Consider the following 18360-nt stretch of genomic DNA (forward strand, 5'->3'; position numbering starts at 1 on the left):
AGCTAATGGTGAATAGAATAGGGCTGACATTGGTAGGAAAATACATTTCTTCACGAAATAATCATTTATGTAGGGCACTTTTAAAAACAACAAGCATAAGCTTGTGTCACTCTATAACAGAAAATGTTGCTAACCTATAACATTCAGATTTAAGTTTATAACATAGTTTTTTTTTCAAAATTAACCACTTAAAAATTAGAAGTAGGACAAAAGGATGCCAGTGTACAGTTCATACCTATTTTATATGTACATTCCTATACTCTGGCATTTCTGTTGTGTCATATCTGTGTCATTTAGTGCACAGACTTGGTTTCTGTGGTGATGGACCAAGACTGTGTAGTAAAGAGGACTATTTTCTGTAGGATGCCTATTTGGAAGCAATATGGAGATTAAGGTGAGGGACTGTAGGAAGAAAGCAATACTCGTGATATTAGACAGTGGAGTGCTGCCTTGGGAAGCTGGAGTCTGTCGTTGCCTCCGTTCCTAAGCAATGTTGGGCAAGTCACTTAAACGAAACCTCTCCCAGTTGTTCATTAATTTTGTATTCTTCATATTCTGGATGATGGACATGAGCAGTAACCAGAAGTGCCATTTGTAGAAGCACTGAATGCCTAAATCTGTATCTGAAAGCACAAAAAGTTTCATTTAGAATATATTAAGTTTTATATAATGGAAAATGTTCTGAAAAAAAAGGATCCCGGTTGCCTCAAATTTACCACCCACATTTCTGAAACTTTTGATCTGTTTCAGTTACTTAGCTACAAAATAGATAACACCACCAGTGCCTCATCTTATAACTGTTTTGAAGATAACTTACTCCTTTTTTGAAAGAGTTAAGCTATAATGATGAGTGTGATAGAAAAATCCATATGAAATATGAGTCATTCTGTCTTTGTAGTGGAATATGTTTAGTGTGAGGAAAAAAATACCTGGCACCACATTTTGAAAATGGGAGGTAAAATACTGGATAAATTGATACATTAAGATGTTCAGCTAAATCCCATGGAAAAAAAAGTGAGGCTATGTCATAACATGAACACATACAGAGGTATACATTAAAGTTGACAAGCAACCCTAATTTGGATATTTCCTGATGGCCAAGTGCTTAAATTTGCAACCTTAAGACGGTCTTGTAACGCAGCTTCTGTGCATGTGTGGTCCTAGGTTTTATGAATGCAAACACTGAAAACAAAAACTCCTTCCTGTAACATCACAGGAGCCCTGACCTGTTTCCCCTCTAATGCCGGAGTATTCTGATCTGCCATACACCTTAGAGTAGATGAAAACATCGTAGAATAGATGTGACAGGGGGCTATTTCTGATCTCGCTCTTCCTCACCTTGCTCAAATCACAGTCCTTTTGCCTATGAAATGCCACTTCTTTATTCAGTCTCTTCATCCTAACTTCAGCCTCTTTGTCCATTCAGAAATCCTTCATGTCCTCCAGTCTCACTGTTTAAGTCTCTGTTTTCCCCTTATTCTCTGGTTTTGCTCCTGTCCACATCCCATCCACATCCACACCCACATCCAGATGGAACGTCTTGGGCTCCAAGTGCAGCTTGTTGCTCTTTAGCTGAATCTGGGTAGACTTCCATTGAGATGGCAGAAGACACCTCCTGAAGATGAAAGCTGACAGCCTGCCAAATTCCAGAATATGGCGTTGTCAGTGCTGCTTAAAGAGTGTTTCTTCACAGGTTTTGTAATACGGTAGAAACAATCTTTTTCTCCAGCCTCCCTGTCAGAAGTGATTGAATTGTTTCGGCATAATTTGCTAAAAATTTTCCAGAAATTTTTTCTAAACTCAACCTAAACAGTGGAAGTCATAAGCAATGGAAAGGCAGTCTCATCATGGGAAGTCCCGACCAGCTTTGAAAATACTTGGAGTGGTAACCTCGCTTGTACTTGGGGTAATGAGGCTAGAGGCAGAAGATTCCTGACTGAGAAGTACTATGTGACTGTCGTACTACGGCTCTGCGCAATGTCTTCCTCGCACGAGTATTTCCTGTGGAAACGTTCTTTTTCGCTCTCCTCAGGTAAGAAATTACACAGAATGTGCCTGTGTCCAGAGTCGCCAGGTGATCACTCCGCCGACGGTGGGCCAGCGCAGTCAGCTCCGGCTGGTTATTGTCAAAACCTACCTGAATGAGAACGGCTACGCTGTTTCTGGGAAGTGTGATCGAACCTGCAACACGCTTATCCCATTCCTGATATTCCTCTTCATTGTTACCCTTATAACAGCGTGTGCCCAGCCGTCAGCAATCATAGTGACACTCAGGTGAGAACTTAGTTATGGTTCTTTAAGTATTTTTGCTGTGCCCGCTATCACCAGTGTCTGTGTCAGAAGAGGGTGGAGCAATGCAGCCAAACATTGAGCTTATGTGTCCTTAAAAAGTGAATAGAATAGGGCTGACATGGATTGGGTGCTTGTAATTAGAATATGTAGCATGATAATGCGCTTTAGGAAACAGGAAGTGCCCAGCAATTTCCAGGCGGTATAAAGCGAGAACAAGTAAAAGCATCCTGTAAGAAAATGATTACTCCTGAAGAAATTTTCAACCTTCTTAGAGCAGTGGTTTGAATTTTCAAATGCAAATGAAAAAAAGTTAGTATTTGACTCATTCCCAGTTCAAAAAAGAGAGGACATTTAAAAATTATCCTTTCTTCTTTCTTGAAATTGTTCATTCCTGCCACATGCCCATTTTTGAATCGTCCCTTTTTTTCTTCACAAGAATTTTGAACTTTTAAGCACTGTACTGTAGTCGTGTTGTTGTCACCATGGTCATTTAGGGATAGAGAACAACACAGTCTTTGTAAGGAAAGGTAGTGTCATTTATTTGTCCATTCAAAAAAAAAAAAGTGCTCAGGTTTTTGGATTGGCATTTCCCATCTCTGCCATCTGGTCTGATAAGCATTATCACTCCCTATAACATCTTTGTCCATTTGAAATACAACCTTTGTAAGTGAACTTCAGTCTGATTTTTAAAGAAAAGTGAGCTGAAAAAACCAGAATATGGTCTACTGCTAAAATAAATTTGTATTTGTATAATATATGTTGCTGCTGTTAAAAGAGGAGGAAGAAGAATTAGAGGAAAATGAGGTAACTCAATTATTTACCAGGATTTACAAAGCACACCCATAGGTATCAGTTCTACTGGTAACAGAAGGACAAAAAATGGTTTAAAGATGTCGATTTGGTTTTGAATCTAAAGCTGGAGAGATCTCAGAGTTCAAGAAGTGAGTTCCTGTCTGACGGAGATGAGCTGGAAGATAGAAGAACTAGAATGGAATGAAACGAAACGGAATGGAATGGAATGGAATCGAATAGAATTAGAATAGAATAGAATAGAATAGAATAGAATAGAATAGAATAGAATAGAATAGAATAGAATAGAATAGTTCGGTTGGAAGGGACCTACAATGACCATCTAATCCAACTGCCTGACCAATTCAGGGCTGACCAAAAAGTAAAGCCTGTTATTAAGGGCATTGTCCAAATGCCTCTTAAACACTGACAGGATTGGGGCATCGACCACCTCTCTAGGAAGCCTGTTCCAGGGCTTGAGATGCTTTTCAGAAGCACACCCAAAATAATCCAGATGCAAATGGACATTCAGTCCCTGGGACCAGGTTATAGCTGGTCCGAAGTAAAAGCCCTACAAAACCTGAAATGCTTGTGGTGTAGATGTCAGGTCCTCAGCACGAGCTGTTTAGATGTATAAATCTGCTTCCCTTGAGCTGCATTAATTGCTAACATACAGACATCTTTTGACCTGGTTTTGTGTAAAATCTCTCTCCAAACTGAGCTTTTTTTAAACCAGTCTCGGGCCTTTTCTTTCTGTGAGAATGGTCCTCCCAACCAAGTGGGATTTTCTCCCGGTAGTGTTGTCTTTATGTCTTCACTCTGATATTCGGAGACTACTGATGTTCTGCTGCTGCTCATAATTATTCCCCTATAAAAATAATAATGGCAAACCTTTGTAATAGGTCATGGAGCCTTAGAAAACATGAGGCAGATCAGGACTTGTCTTTGCTCTCCTTAGGCTCAGCCATGAGCATGGCTCTGAAACCCTCTGGCAGGCATCTGTGTCTCGTCCCCAGCAAGGACAAGCACTCTCTTCCTGCCATTTTCTCAGCTCAAGCGGCTGAGGTTTATGCAGGAACCTGCTGCTGACACGTGGAGGACTGTGCCGTGTCATGTGGCGGAATTTGTCTTCCAGTTTGCTTTTCAAAAAATCTAGAAAATGGATAGAAGGATCACTGCTAGGACTGTGAAGCCAAGCGCTCACGAGTGGGCACGTCAGACTTGCAGTTGCTCATGCAGCCTTAGCTCAACTACTGTGTGCACAGCGCCGTTATAATTCAGAGACTTCTGACCTTACTCCTTCTGTCTCCAGGTTTTCCACTTGTACAATAATAATAATAATAATAATAAAAAAACATTGTCATTACACTGCAATTATGCAAAGGTAAACTGCAATCAATGAACACTACTACTGCAGTGAGCCTCACAGTAGTGAGGTTCATAAGGGACGTCTCCAGCAGGATTTTCTAATGTTCAGTAAAAAAAGGATGGCCCACACACTTGAACAGTGACACCCACTGTCCCAAACCACATATTGTGCACAGCGCATCGGTCCAAGATTTGTGGCCCAAGTTGGTTCTCCGATTTCTCAATTTTGGAGTGAGTGCTTGACTTCAAAACCTTGATTTTACAGCTGCACCCTTTTGACTGCAGTCTTTTTGTGGTTTTTTATCTTACGTTTCAATGTCATTAGAAGCTGCCTATCTTAATTTCAGACCTTTAGGTTAAGACTTAAAAATATTTTTTAAATCAGAAGAAAATTTGTGCTTTACTAAAATTGTAGTTGCATTGTGGAATATTATTACTTTGTATTTAGTCTTTTGAAAGCTTGACATTTTTCCTTTGAAACTAATGGAAGAAATCTTGTATTACTTGTGTTGAAAAGGAACAGTGTTTAAAGAGGCTGTTTGGATGTTTCTACTGATATTTTTCCTAAAGTATCTCCAAAGTGCTTATGCTACGCAGAGATCTGTTAAATTCAGAAGCTGAGTCCAGCTTTCAGCAACTTAATTCTCCATTAATTCTAATTTATCTGAAAAAGATTAAGAAAATAAAGCAAGACATTATATGAAATAATAGGAAACTATCATGAGAAGCTGTAAACGTTTTGGATGGATTCTCCAAATTTTCTTAATGAGTTTAGATCAAATTCTTCAGGCCTTACACAGGTAAAGAAAGGTTAAAAGACGTGATTGAGATTTTGATTAAACAGGGACAGGAGGTGCTGGCTATATTTTTTCCTAGAAATGAGAGTTAACGAAATTAGAAGCTAAATGGAAGAAATTTAGAAAAGATTTTTTATAGCTCAGAAAAAAACCCAGGAGGTAGAGCCAGAACATACCACAATGCTTATTTGTTATGGCTGTTTCTTCAGAGGAGTTTTCTTTTTGCCTGCTAGGTCTGTGGAAGATGGGGAGCGGCCCTTTGCACTAGGAATGCAGTTTGTTTTATTACGAACTCTTGGTAAGTTTTACAGTTACTCAGCGTTTCCATAAAGGCTCGCCATGTTCGGCTTAAATGTACCATAAAAGTACTAAAATTCCATAAATGTGCAACTAATTGCCTGACTGATTGTATTAGGAACCTAAAATTAATAGCTTCTGAAAACGTTGTAGCTGAGAATGTATTTAATTTTCTTTTTTTTTGGTCCTGACCTTCTAGAACAACATTTTTGTCCCAGAAAGAGACATTTTTACAGTTTCAAATTTTATTTAAAAATTAATAGTTACTAAATATTATTTTACAAGGATTTTTTCTTTTCTAGAAACAGATTTTTATTGCTTTCAGCAATAACAATAGCTTTTTGCATTTTTAAAATAAGCAATTGTTACTTAATGTCTAATTTCAAATGTTTCAATGCAAAAAGGGTACATGTTAAAAGTCTTTATTCCACAAAGTAGTTTCTTTCAGGCTCTTGAACTTCTAAAATCCTGCCTAGAAGGAACACTCCAGGTGTTCAGCTGCTACAAAACATGTGACTAGAGCAAGCAAGGACTATGCTAAGAGAACAAGAGGAGAAGCCCGTATAACTGCATCTGGAAGTTTTCTTTGAGGAAGGATGTTTCTGACTTGTCTTAAAGCTGTTGTATTTCTGGAGAATGCAGGCGCGTTCAGTGGGCTGGCTGCATTTTTAGCAGCCTTAGAAGTTAAAGTCTGTTTCTGAGGAAGATCTGTTCAAAAGAAAATTTACAGTTTTAGTGGTCTCACCGCTTCCATGCATCTTCAGTAAGAGAAACATTTTGCAGTCTTTGGGGCTTTTTCTCCTTAATCTAAAGCAGCAACCCCCACTCTTTCCCAGCTCATGTGCAACGGATGTTCAGCAAGTAGCGCTCTGGAGATAATGTCATATTTTGTTCCTCTCCTGTATTTTATTCCTGAGAGCAACATTGAATTTTCTTTTGGGGGACATGTGGCTCAAGAAGAGCTGTCTGGGAACGGCAGATTGAAGCAGTACTTGTTGTAAGGTGCTGCTGCATTGTCTTCTTTGCTTGAATTCTTTCCCATTTGTGGTATGTTTCATGTGTGGGATAAGTAGTGTTGGTGGGAAGATCAGCTGACCATTTTTCCATGTTTTACATTACACGTAAGAACAGCGGTGTAGAAATCTCAAAACTTCTCAACTTCCATCTGTTTGTCTAAGGCATATAGTTTCTTTAGAAGTCTTCCACTATATGCTAACATGTAGTATTTCTGTTGCTATTTTTATTTCAGCTTACATTCCCACTCCAATTTATTTTGGGGCTGTTATTGACACCACGTGCATGCTTTGGCAACAGGATTGTGGCGTACAAGGATCTTGTTGGGAATACGACGTCACCTCGTTTCGTTTTGTCTACTTTGGGTTGGCAGCTGCTCTCAAGTTTGTGGGATTCTTTTTTATTTTCCTGGCCTGGTATTCCATTAAGTGTAAAGAAGAGCAACTGCAGAGACAGAGATGGAGGGCTTCGCCGGTGAACACTGTGAGTGAGATGGTTGGCCAAGCTGGACCCCAACAAAACTATGCACGGACTATATCCTGCCCTACCTTCAGTTCCCGAGGAGACATCAGTGTAGCACAAGGAATGAACTGCGTAGCACAGACATACCCCGGCCCTTTTTCAGAAGCAATAAATTCCTCAAATGAAAATGCATTGGAAGAAGTCACTGCTGAGATATAGACCCCTGGCTTGGTAATGTAATATTTAGTTTTGTTGGTTGACCTAATTACGGCGCCTTGTAAAACACCTGTGCCTTCTATTTTTAATCTAAATGTAACACGTGATAAAACCAACAAAGCTTAATGCAAACAACCATAGTATGTTCCTGAGGGCTGGATACCTCAAACCAACCCAAGTTCTTATTTCTCCCCTCCCGACCATGGAGTTTTAAAAATTGTGTTTGTAATTATTTCAAATGTGTCCATTAAATGTCCATGCTCTGATCTAATATCAGTGTAAGGGTGAGGTATTATGAACAGCAGAAGTCAGTGGAAGAGTGACAAAAACTCATATCATTGATGTCTAGACGTCACAAAGATGCTTAAATGTATCGTCAACTTCACATCCACAAATCGTATTTTTAAGAGTTGAGTAATTACTGTGAGTTCTGCTACAAAGCACAACTGAAGTTAATTAAACTATGCAACTTATTTGGATAATTGTATGTGCAGCAAATTAAGTTTAAAGTTTGCTTTTAAAGACATTACTGCAACTGAATTTGAAAGGCGCTATTTTCAGACATAAGCATTAAATTAAAAAAGAACATAAGGTTTAAAGTACTGTTAATAACATGTTAAGCCATACAGAAGTTATGAATCAGGTAATGTTTGCAAATGTTGAGTCATAATACCTTTATCCTGTGAAAATGTACATTAATTTTCATTTGATGGGATGTAGTCATTCTTCACAAAGTACACAGGCTAGGAGAGTATAATGCTTGGAGTAAAAAACTTCAGTATTAATTTGTAATAACATTAAGATGTAGAAATCAAACACACGTAACAGAGCAGATATGTGCATATTTCTGTAATGATACAGACAGTTATTTGGGTGGCCATTGCTAGCGCCAAATCCGTACTTTTCCTGAAGAAGAAAATAACCAGTTATAGCTTGATAGGAAGAGCTTGGCTGTCCTTCAGAAACGCGTGCCAGTCTAGTTCAGCTTTGGTGAAATAATCTCCAGGGAGAGCTGATGGCCTCATTTCGTGTCTGAGTGGCCACCTAGGACCCGGTGGGCCCCTCGCAGCCGGCGGCACGGGGCTCGGGTTGGTGCCACTCGCTACCTGCTGCAGGAGTGAGCAGAGACACCCTTCAAGTGGGCTGCAAGCAGCCTGCCCGCCGCAGTGCCTGGTTCGAGGCTTTCCCCTCCACTCCTGGCACTGCCAGGGTGCTGTGCTCCCCGCCACCGAGGACAACTGGGGAGGGGGTGCCGGCTCAGACACTGGGTCCCTCTCATTTCTGCCCCACTTCTGCCTCTCCCGCTGCCCGGTGCTGGGCAGTGCTGGGCAGGCTGGTGGGACAGGCCTGGAGGTCCTAGTTGTATGGTTTGTCCCACCCGTGGCCACCTTTCCTTTTCTCAGCTTCATTGAAAGCTTCTGTGATGGCAAAGGGTGAGTCGTCTCTCCTTCGCCCTTCCAGGGGAAGAGCTAAGAATAGAAATTGTCTGCAAGCGTGGACCCACGGGACGTGATGTGGCCTTTGCTTATTCCAAATTACTAGTGTGTTTTCTCCCCAGGAGATGCTAAGACTTTCTAATCAAGTGTACTTGGCATTTCATTTCTTGCTCTGGAGGCTTTGTGGTGCCATGCATATGATGTACTAATGATGTCTCAAAGGGCAGAGAATGATTTCAGGTGAACACCAGGAAGTCAAAGCTGTATTTTGCCCTGCAGGGAAAGTCTTAGAAGTTTAGGAAATTAAAAGCGGTCTTTTAAGAGGACTCAGTGATAGTCAGGTTTGGATTTTGCCACGTAGAGAGCTTGCGTGAAAATAGATGGGAAAGAGCAGAACTTCTACATATTTTTGAACAGAGTTACTCCTGGTTTAATTTTTAATTTATAATATGTAAGGTGATCAAACATTATATGGAACCAAGTCCTTGAAATTAAAGGTAGTACTCTCCTTGGCATCCATTGAGTTGTCCTGGGAAGAGCAGATTTCCCTCTCCTCCTTTGCCGGCTGCCCTTCCTTGTCTCCTGGCTCATCTTGACCGGCACATGGGACTAGCCACGGGCCTGGTTCCCCTGCTTGAAATGGTGGCTGCTTACTTCAGAATGTCTCAGTCCATTTATGTGGCTTGTAACGATTCCTCCTCTCTCTGTCTGCAAACTCAGATGCTTCTACCCCAAACTACAACGTAGAGGAATATCGTTTTAATCACCTCCTGCTATTCTGGACATATTAATAGCTTTTTGGGGTCAAGCCTGAGAATTTTTTTTTCTCTTGTGCAGCCACCAGGTAGAATACATCCTCAGTCAGCATGTGCCACCTGAGATACTAGCTTCTACACTTCTCATCCCGAGAAATAAATTTCCTTGGCTCAAAGGTATTTGGTATATTTTTTTTTGCCATAGGAGATCAGAATAGATGATAAAAATGTTTCCTTTTGCTCCGGTCTCAAATGTTTCTTGCACCAGGAATTTCCTGCCATGGCAAAAATCGAGGCAAAGTAGTAGGACAAAGTGTAATTGCAGCCCATCACCCATCCATTTTAATCATCACGGGGTGAGGTGAAGAACGACAATCTTTTCAAATACCTCAGAAACAGAGCATTTAGGGAATTGTAAAAGGCTGGAGATGAACCATTTATCCTGATCTTTTTCATGCCTTGTGTGCACTTTGGTTCCATGTGAATAACAAGGGAGAGCAAATGAGGCTTGTAGGATTGTCGGGAGCTGGCACTGATGGCAAAGAATGAGAGTGATAGAAGTGACACATCTGCAACTGCTGCTGCTTCTGAGCTGATTTCAAGGGAATTCAGAGCTTGTTGGAATGAAGATCACCTGTTTTTTAGGAAATCCTAACACTTCAACTTCTAAAAACATTCATTTTTAGAAACGTTTGAGAAACTGGAATGTAGAAGGAAAGACGTTCACTTTGGAAATACTGAAAAGGCCTTGTTTACGTACTTTCAATAGCCTTTTAATTTTCGTCTCAAAATTATATGCAAAACAAAAAGTAATTTGTTACTTTTCAAACAAATTTGTTAGCATTTTTGGATATAGATAATTTTGACAATATGAATATATTTCTACAAAATCACTTAATTAAATCAGCATTCTCTGAAAGAAAGAAAACCCAACCTCTGGCCAGTTTTTGATTGATTCCCGAAGGAGGCTTTATTGTGAGTAAGCTATAACAGACTAAACTAAGCCAATAAAGGCACGCGGGGGAAACACATTAACTTCCTAGAGAAGTCAATTCCAACATTGTCAGCGTTGACTGAAATACAGACTGAGACCTGCTGAACAAACACTATTTTCTGAGGTTGTCATTGCTGAAGGAAGCAGAATCGCCAGAGAAGTTGTGTGCATCCCTAGCAGTAGTCATGAGCAACGTGTGGTGCTAAACTGACTCACAAGAAGAAAAAAGGAGCTTTATCTGTCACCCGGTGAGGGTGGCCATGCTGTCTTCCTGCTGTGAAATCCTTTGACCATAAAATATAAAATTCCATTAACTTGTAATTTCTGCCACCTTCCCTCTCTACCCCCGAACACTAAAGGCTGGATAGCAGCGAGTACAAGAAAAGGTAAAGCGGGGGTCCTGCTCACCCACAGGCTGCTATCGGTAGCAAACCCAAGTCATCTACCTGCCGTTAACCAGCCAGGGATAATACGGAGCAACAACACCCGGCGATTATTTACAAGTCTACCAAGTGCCATCACAAGGGCAGATTAATTTCCTCTTGCACCACTTATTCCTGATTTAGAGTGAGGGACATGAGAGGAGAAGTAGCCCCGATATATGGACTTGACTGAACAGGTAATCGTCCCTGCTTAGCCTCCCTTTCATCCTTGTTTCCTCAAAAACGGGAAAATTTCAGAAAGGGCGTAGCCATGGCCTTGGGTGCTTATGAGTGCAGCACCCTCAGGAGATGGTTTGTAGAGCTTTAGGGGGCTGGAATATCTGGAGAGTGGGACTCTCCGTATTTCCAGTTCTAGGCAAAAGCCCTGTGGTTGTGGTCCCCCTTCTTCCCCATGAGCATACTGGATATAATATGGTATAATTTGGAACTGGTGGCGTTTTATATACTTTCAGTACAGTGTGAGCAGCTGCAAGAAACATGTTGAATATTATGGTGCAATTTATATTTAATTGGAAACTTTCAGTTCTTTGACCAGCCATTGTATCTTTAAAAGTGCATGTAGTAACATGCAGTTCCTCAGAACTTGCTGTTCTGTAAGTGAAGTAGGGGCACAAATCTCCTCCTAGGTATTAGAAATGTAAGTTTGAAAGGCCCTAAATTAGTTACAAACAATTGAGTGCAGTGTTTTCAAAAATCTGTTTTCTTTTTTTTTTTAAATATAGCTTATTAATTCATAGCGTTAACCACTCATTATGGCTCTGATCCAGCAGAACACTTAAATATGTGTGTAAGTTTATACACCTAAGTAATGCAATTAAAAATAACGCATGTCTGTAAGTATTGGACTGAATCCCATCTGCATTCAAAAAGGAGTTCCTTTACCCAAAGAGTAATTTCCGTGCTGAGTTTTTTTCCCCCATGGATTCAGTGATCATTGTAAGCAGAATAGCACAAAGCAGCACTCGAGAACTCCCCTGTGGCATTCACATGTGGCTACTTATATATCTGGCAATGGAGGAAAGCTTTCATTTTCAAATAGAATGCAAATTCAAAATATTTTGTGGACATGCTCAAAGATACATTTTAGCTCTTCCTGCCATTCACTTATTTTATGAATTTCTGGCTGAAAATATGTGCGTTACATGGGGAGGTAGATTAAATAAGGGCGTCTTTCTGACCTTGAAGCCAATGAAATTGCTCAAGTAATGCTGTAGGTTCGGATTGTGCCCTTTCACAGAATTTGGACCTAGAGGTTCAGATGACAAATTTTCCCACGCAAACAGAGCAGAGCGCTGCCTGCTCTATGTAACTCCAGACAGCATGGCTGAGAGAGGGGTCAGCACCTTCTGTACTGTTCTTGCGGGTTTTCCCCCTAAATGCCTGAATTATTGCTGCCTTACTACACTTTCTGTGTGTGTAATACCACAGCTCTTTGAAGTGTTATATTGACATAAAACTGATGATAAATAGGTCCAAAGTGTCTTACTGCTATTTTGCAGCCAGATTCTCAGCCTCATCAGTCCGATGATGAGGCTGAAAAACTGGGCCAGTACCTTGGGTTGGACGTTAACAAGCTGGCGCTTTAGCAAGCATGTGTGAATTAAGTGATATCAAGTGCTCGTTTAGCTTTTATACTCTGTTCACTGGTTACTACTACTGTTTTCGGAGATCAAAGACAAAATACTTTCTAAACAAGTTTATCTTTTTCTGTTTTCTCAATAATGTGTCTTTTATAACGGCATAGGAGATGCCATGCTGCATGCTGCAGTGTCTGCGTTCCCCCAGCTGAAACCATCCAGCTGTGGTTGCTTTCCAGGGGCTTAAAACACCTGGTAACAGAGATTTACCTGGGCTGAATCTGAATTGGCATTGCTTTGGACAGAGTGTTTGCCCCTTGTAGGTTAAACCTGTACCAACACATTTCGGGTTCTTCACATATTGGACTTGATTTTATAGACATTTTTATCCTTTAGAGTGCTTAGAAGATGGACAGTCGACATCATGTGGTAGATTCATTCTTTGGTATAGAATTGGGCTTTCTTTTTTTCTTATAACATCTTGTTTTACAAATAACAATTCAAAAAAGTTACATGTAAACATTGTCACAGAGTAGAGATGTGGAGCCTTCAGCGTGGGGGCTAGGTATCGCCAGGGTTCACATGGTTCATCTTCTTTACACTGAATATCACTAATACATGTTACTATGTGGCCAAAGGTTTGAAAGCCTACCTGATCCTCAGGAAGGAAATTTTCCCTATCCTTTCCACAGAATATATTACATAAGTTAAGGAGGACAGCTAACACTATCCATATCCCGTAGCCATATCCATTACATTAACTACAGTTAATAACTGTAGTTTTTAGCAACCCCCCTCCAGTCCTTCAGATAAGCTATTTTCTTTTGACTTAATACAGCCTTTTAAACACAGACGTAGCTCTGCAAGTTCGAAGCAGCTCCAAGCTTTTCTTGGTTTCAAGTGTTACGAAATAGATGCTTATTTATTCAGGTTCCATTCTACTCTTCTAATCATTACATTATCCGTTGTGTGTACTGTATTTTCTTATTTTTTCTATCTCAGACCAGTTGTCACAACGTTATCCTGTAACAACGTTTTGTTCATGATACAGAATAGGTGAAAAGCTGTGGAATTCATGAAGGGCTACAAAAAGCATCCAAAACATTGTTCACCTCGAGGGAGGGTGAGACAGCTTGATAATCTTTGGACAAATGACTAAACAACACTGTGGTGCTAATAGGTACTGAAGTATTTTATGATGTATTCACTATGACTTAAATGACATATTCAAGGCATGTCAATGATACAACTGCATGTCTTTTTGTTCTTAAAGTCTGGACAGCTCCAGCAAAGACAGTGTTTGTAATTCCTGGTGGGCCAATTCCTGCCTAGCTCTTCTGTGGGAAAGTAATTTCAGGAGGCAGTACAGGATTTGGCCCAGCGCTAACAGCTAAGGTAAAAGCTACACAGACCACAGAAATCTCATGTAGGATGTATTCATCCTGCTGTAGAGTCTTACTTTATTTAGTGGCTATGCTTAAGCAGAGGCTGAAAATAAATTCTATAGTAATGACAAGAAACACTGGGCTAAATTCTGGGACCCCTTAACCAAGCAGCGTTAGTAAGCATTTGAATTAAATGGAGGATTCAGATCTGAAATACTAATGTTCTTCCGTGGAATACCAGAAAAAGAAGGGTAGAATAAGAGCAAGTTCTAGCTCTAGCAATGGAAAAAGGCCAAATCTGGTCAACTTTAAAGTGAGCGACAATTTAAAACAGAGGGGTTTGGTTTTAAAATCCTGAAGACAAAATTTTTCCCTTCCATTTTGAATTCTGAAAGGTAATTATTTTGAGTTATTGTGCCTGGACTGCTCATGCAGAGAAGGCATCTATATCCTAAATAGCACTAAGAGGTACACCTCCGACTGATAGGTCAGAAATTTTACCTCTTTAACAAATTCCGTATTTGAAAACATGGAGGGAATTTTCAAAACAAACCAAAAAAATGTACAAAATCATCCGGAACTGAGTTTTGGTACCAAAAAAAAAAGAATTTGGAGTCAGTGTGATCCATGGTTGAGTGAAGACGTTCCTCAAAGACGACCTGCTCTTTTCCCCAGTCGAGCTAACGGGAGCTTTGCCCTTGGCTGCAGTGCATACCTCTACCAAACGATTTAAGCAGAAGAGCAACAGAATAGTCTGGGTAGTATGTTAGGAGCATGGAGTGGGCACACTGCCTGTAACTGTTTAGTTTTTAAAAAACTCATTATTAAGCAAATGTGTAGAGTATTAAGGAAATCTGTAGAGTATGTCTGACTGTATGAGTGTGTGGGTGCTGTGCTGTGGTAAAAAGAGACTAATTGGTTTATGCGGTTTGTTTTGCATACTTTAGCCTCCTGTATGGGGTTTTTTAATTGATATTTATTTCTCGGCAGAGCTTAGAATAATTTTAAAGCTGTGTAACACATCATTTAATGAAATCTATTGTCAGCATCTGTTGTAAACATGTGTTTACAAAGCAAACTCTTGAATACTTGATATTTGGAAATAAAAAATAGCATATCAAGTGTGTTTTATTTCTGACAAAAAAAAAAAGCAACAAAAAAGGTACGTGGGTCGCTGTGCAATCATTCTGGATCAGGTGATGAAGTATTTGGTCTTTTAGCACGTAGTCAGACAAAACCAAATCTTTCCACTGAATTCAGTGACCAACGAATCACAACTAAGTATTGATCGTGCAGAAATAAACTGTAAAATTCCACAGTTTCCTCTAGCACTAAATTTGATTGATATTAGTTATGTGCTAAGAAACACAAATTTGTTTGAAATAGATATTGACAGTTGGAAAAAATACATAGGGTACGAGTCTATGTGCATCTACACTGCTCAATAAAAGAGGGCCAGGGCATGAACCCAAGGACTGGACTCCTGATGTCCACACTGCTTAGTGCTTAGTTCGCTCCTTGGCTCTGATTTGGACCACGCCAACAAACTACCTCCATTTGGTTTGTGGGGAAGGGCTATGCCACAGAGACCTCCCACATATCAGAAGTGGCTGAGCCAGGTTTGGTTCCCCCGGTTCCCACAGCCACCCAAATCCACGGGCTGTGTGCGTCAGGGACCCCCACGTCCTCATGCAACCCCGCAGGGGCTGCAGGACACACCGCGGTACCACACCGTAAGAGCTCTAGTGGTTGCAACACAGATCCTGTATTACCACAGACATTTAAAAATGGAAACAATTGGAAATTGCTTATTTTGGGTCCACAGGAATATCGGCACAGAGCCAAGGGGAGACCCAGGGTTAAGCGCTACATAATGTGGACGGGGCCAGCCTGGTCTAGCAGTGTGGATGTGACCTTGTTCATACAATTTGGTTTTGGAGCTAAGTTTTCTACTCTCTGGACTCACTTTTATTTAAAAGTATAGATGTATCCTCGGATGGAAATTCTGTCTCGAGGCAGAGACAGGTCTTTCAAGATCAAAAGAACAGCAGGTTGAAGTTGAATATATTTTTCTAGACATGTTTCATTATTGAGCCTTTATACTGAAAGTATTTTGACCTGTAGTGCATGTTTCATGGCTGGATAAGCTATGGATTGTTTCTATGAAACGTCCTCGCTGCTTGGTGTACTGTGAATACTATGAGCTCCCACACCCCAGCAATAACCAAACAAAACTTTGCTGCCACGGGGCAGCTGAGTTCGCATTGATTCAGGACACGGCTTGTCTTTCTGAGGTATCTAAGTGCATTTGGTTTCAGACTAGAGAAACTGTGGTGGTGTGCACAGCACCTAACAGATTTGAGTCCTCAGCCAGCGGTGCAGCTTCAGCCGATGTGCGCAACCAGGGAGGAGCTACCGTTTCATGGACGGCAGAGAAATCTATGCGGTCCAGATTCTCTGACTTCCAAGTTCAAAGTAAGACTTATCCATTTTCATTTCCAATACATATAACCACACAAAAAAGCATCTTGCAGATCTCCCTGAACGTCACCAGTGTCCGAGACTAGAACTGTTAAACCAAGGAATGTGCTGTGGATGAAATTATCATCAGTAGATTTCCAGCACATCCAGGGTATTTTTTCTAGTTGAAAACTGAATAAATGAGCTATCTTGGCAGGGGTAGGAAGCACAGCTGGGTGGTGCAGGGGCCAAGGAGAGGCACTGATGTGTGGCTCTGCACTGACATCTGCTGCCTGAGCGGGAGTAAAATTACCCCAGGCAGCTCCGAGGTGGCTCAGGCTGTGATTGTGTCCCTTCAAGTGGGACATATGTTTTTAAATGACTCTCCTGCTTGTACCCCACTTACTGCACGTCAGTTCTCACTGCGAAGTGGTGTCAGAGCACACAGACTGGATTGTTTTTTGCTGAAACTAAAGGAGGAAGTTTTATTATAGCGTCACACCTAGTGGGCACCAGCCGCCCATGGGGTTCTCGGGCCTCAAGACCAGTCCTGAGCGAATCCTCCCTGAAGAGGGTTGCTGCAGCTCTTGGTTTCTCAGCCCCAACTGTTTCACCACACAGAGCCTCTTCCACTGTGCTTCCATGACTGCCAATGCAGACAGCTGCAGGCATCTAAAGGGATTTTAGTGGGGAGAGTGGGGGGTGTCTATGCCCAGACCTGCACTCTGAAAAACCCTTCACTCAGCTGTCAAATAAACCTGAACTCCAGAATGATGCTATAATGCAAATGTTACGCAAAAGCCTTAATTTTTTTTTTTAGCTGTTTGCGTGCATTAACACTTCAGGACCAAGAGGATTTACCTGCCCATAACAGCAACTAACTCATGTCTGAAGTTCTGGAAACGAAGCATTGCCAACCTTTGCTTTTCTTGAAGGCTTTAAGTTCGTAAAAGGTCTCGGAAAGCATCTCACACAGACCAAGGGTGTGAGGGCAGTACGGGCTGCCTTCTTTCAAATCCCAGAGCAAGCATTTCAAATAACAACACCTCCCAAAGATGTGCAAGCCTTAAAGTTATTCCTGTCCAGCTCCAGGCCCTCTTCAGAAAGTAGATAACTGTGTACTGCCTTTTAAAAAAGACACACCTGCCATTATTTTGCAGATCAGAAAAAGCCAAGAAGGTCCTCCTCTCGGGCCTCCACTTGCCTGCTGTGAGGAGCACTTGCCTATGAAGTCAGATTTAGGCATTTGTTTTCCTCCTGAGCCTGCAGCTGCCTGATGCCTGTAAGAGCTTCCTGACAGTCACGCCATGGACAGTCACTGCATATGGACTCGACTGCCTCAGCTGCGGGACAAGAAGTACTTGTACAGAAAGAAATGCCAAATATAGCAACATGCTGCTTAGGACACCTACTTAGGGACATGACAGCTTTTGGCCCTTACCTTTGGGCGGGTTTAATATTTGATGCATGTTGCCAGAAAGCAAGGATCAGAGCTCATTGCTCCCTGTACCTCTTAGCTACAGAATAAGTCTCTTTTTAATTTTTTTCCCTCCCCACTCCTATAAGAGAGCTGTAAAAAAGGCTCCCACCTAAACTGTCTGATAGTTTTGAGGATAGGGCGCTGTCCTGGAAGAAGGAAGGTTGACCACTTTCGAGCTGAGGAGGATGCGCTCTCTTCCGTTTCCTGAGTGAGTACTTCAAGCTGTCAGGTAAGGAGAAAGGACAAGTGGGGTGAATGGGTGGACCACACTGTTGCACCGTTCCCTTCTCTATCTCTACCCAGGCGTTAAGAGAGAATAAAGCATCTTGCTTGGTTCTTTCAAAGAAATGCACTTTCAAAGAATGGAGGGCACGTGGTTGGTGCTGGGTAATTCCCCGCACAAAGATATGAGAGGTAGCTGTATGGGACCTTGCTCCAACTTGTCTTTGTCCTTAAAGTCCTCCCAAACTTGCTGGCTCAGCCTGCTCGGCACCCTGTTTTGAAATACATCCTATGTTTGCCAGTGTGCTTTCCAGGGGTAGGCATCTCTCAGGGGTCTATCTAGCATTGCAACGACTGATTTTTGAGCACTTAG

At 41.3% G+C, this 18360-nt stretch overlaps 1 protein-coding gene across 1 annotated transcript in view; it reads left to right on the top strand.

Moving 5' to 3' along the window:
* The window catches only part of SLCO5A1 (solute carrier organic anion transporter family member 5A1), an 85070-nt gene extending 70124 nt beyond the window's left edge, over window positions 1–14946 (top strand). The window contains exons 7-9 of the mRNA XM_076329580.1: window positions 2033–2274; window positions 5480–5544; window positions 6793–14946. Of these exons, the coding sequence (XP_076185695.1) occupies window positions 2033–2274; window positions 5480–5544; window positions 6793–7238 (753 nt within the window). The 3' untranslated portion in view covers window positions 7239–14946. The remainder of the gene's footprint in view (window positions 1–2032; window positions 2275–5479; window positions 5545–6792) is intronic.
* The last annotated feature ends 3414 nt before the right edge of the window (window positions 14947–18360 follow it).

This window comes from Aptenodytes patagonicus, chromosome 2 (genome assembly GCF_965638725.1).
Source record: "Aptenodytes patagonicus chromosome 2, bAptPat1.pri.cur, whole genome shotgun sequence".
NCBI classification, from domain to species: domain Eukaryota; kingdom Metazoa; phylum Chordata; class Aves; order Sphenisciformes; family Spheniscidae; genus Aptenodytes; species Aptenodytes patagonicus.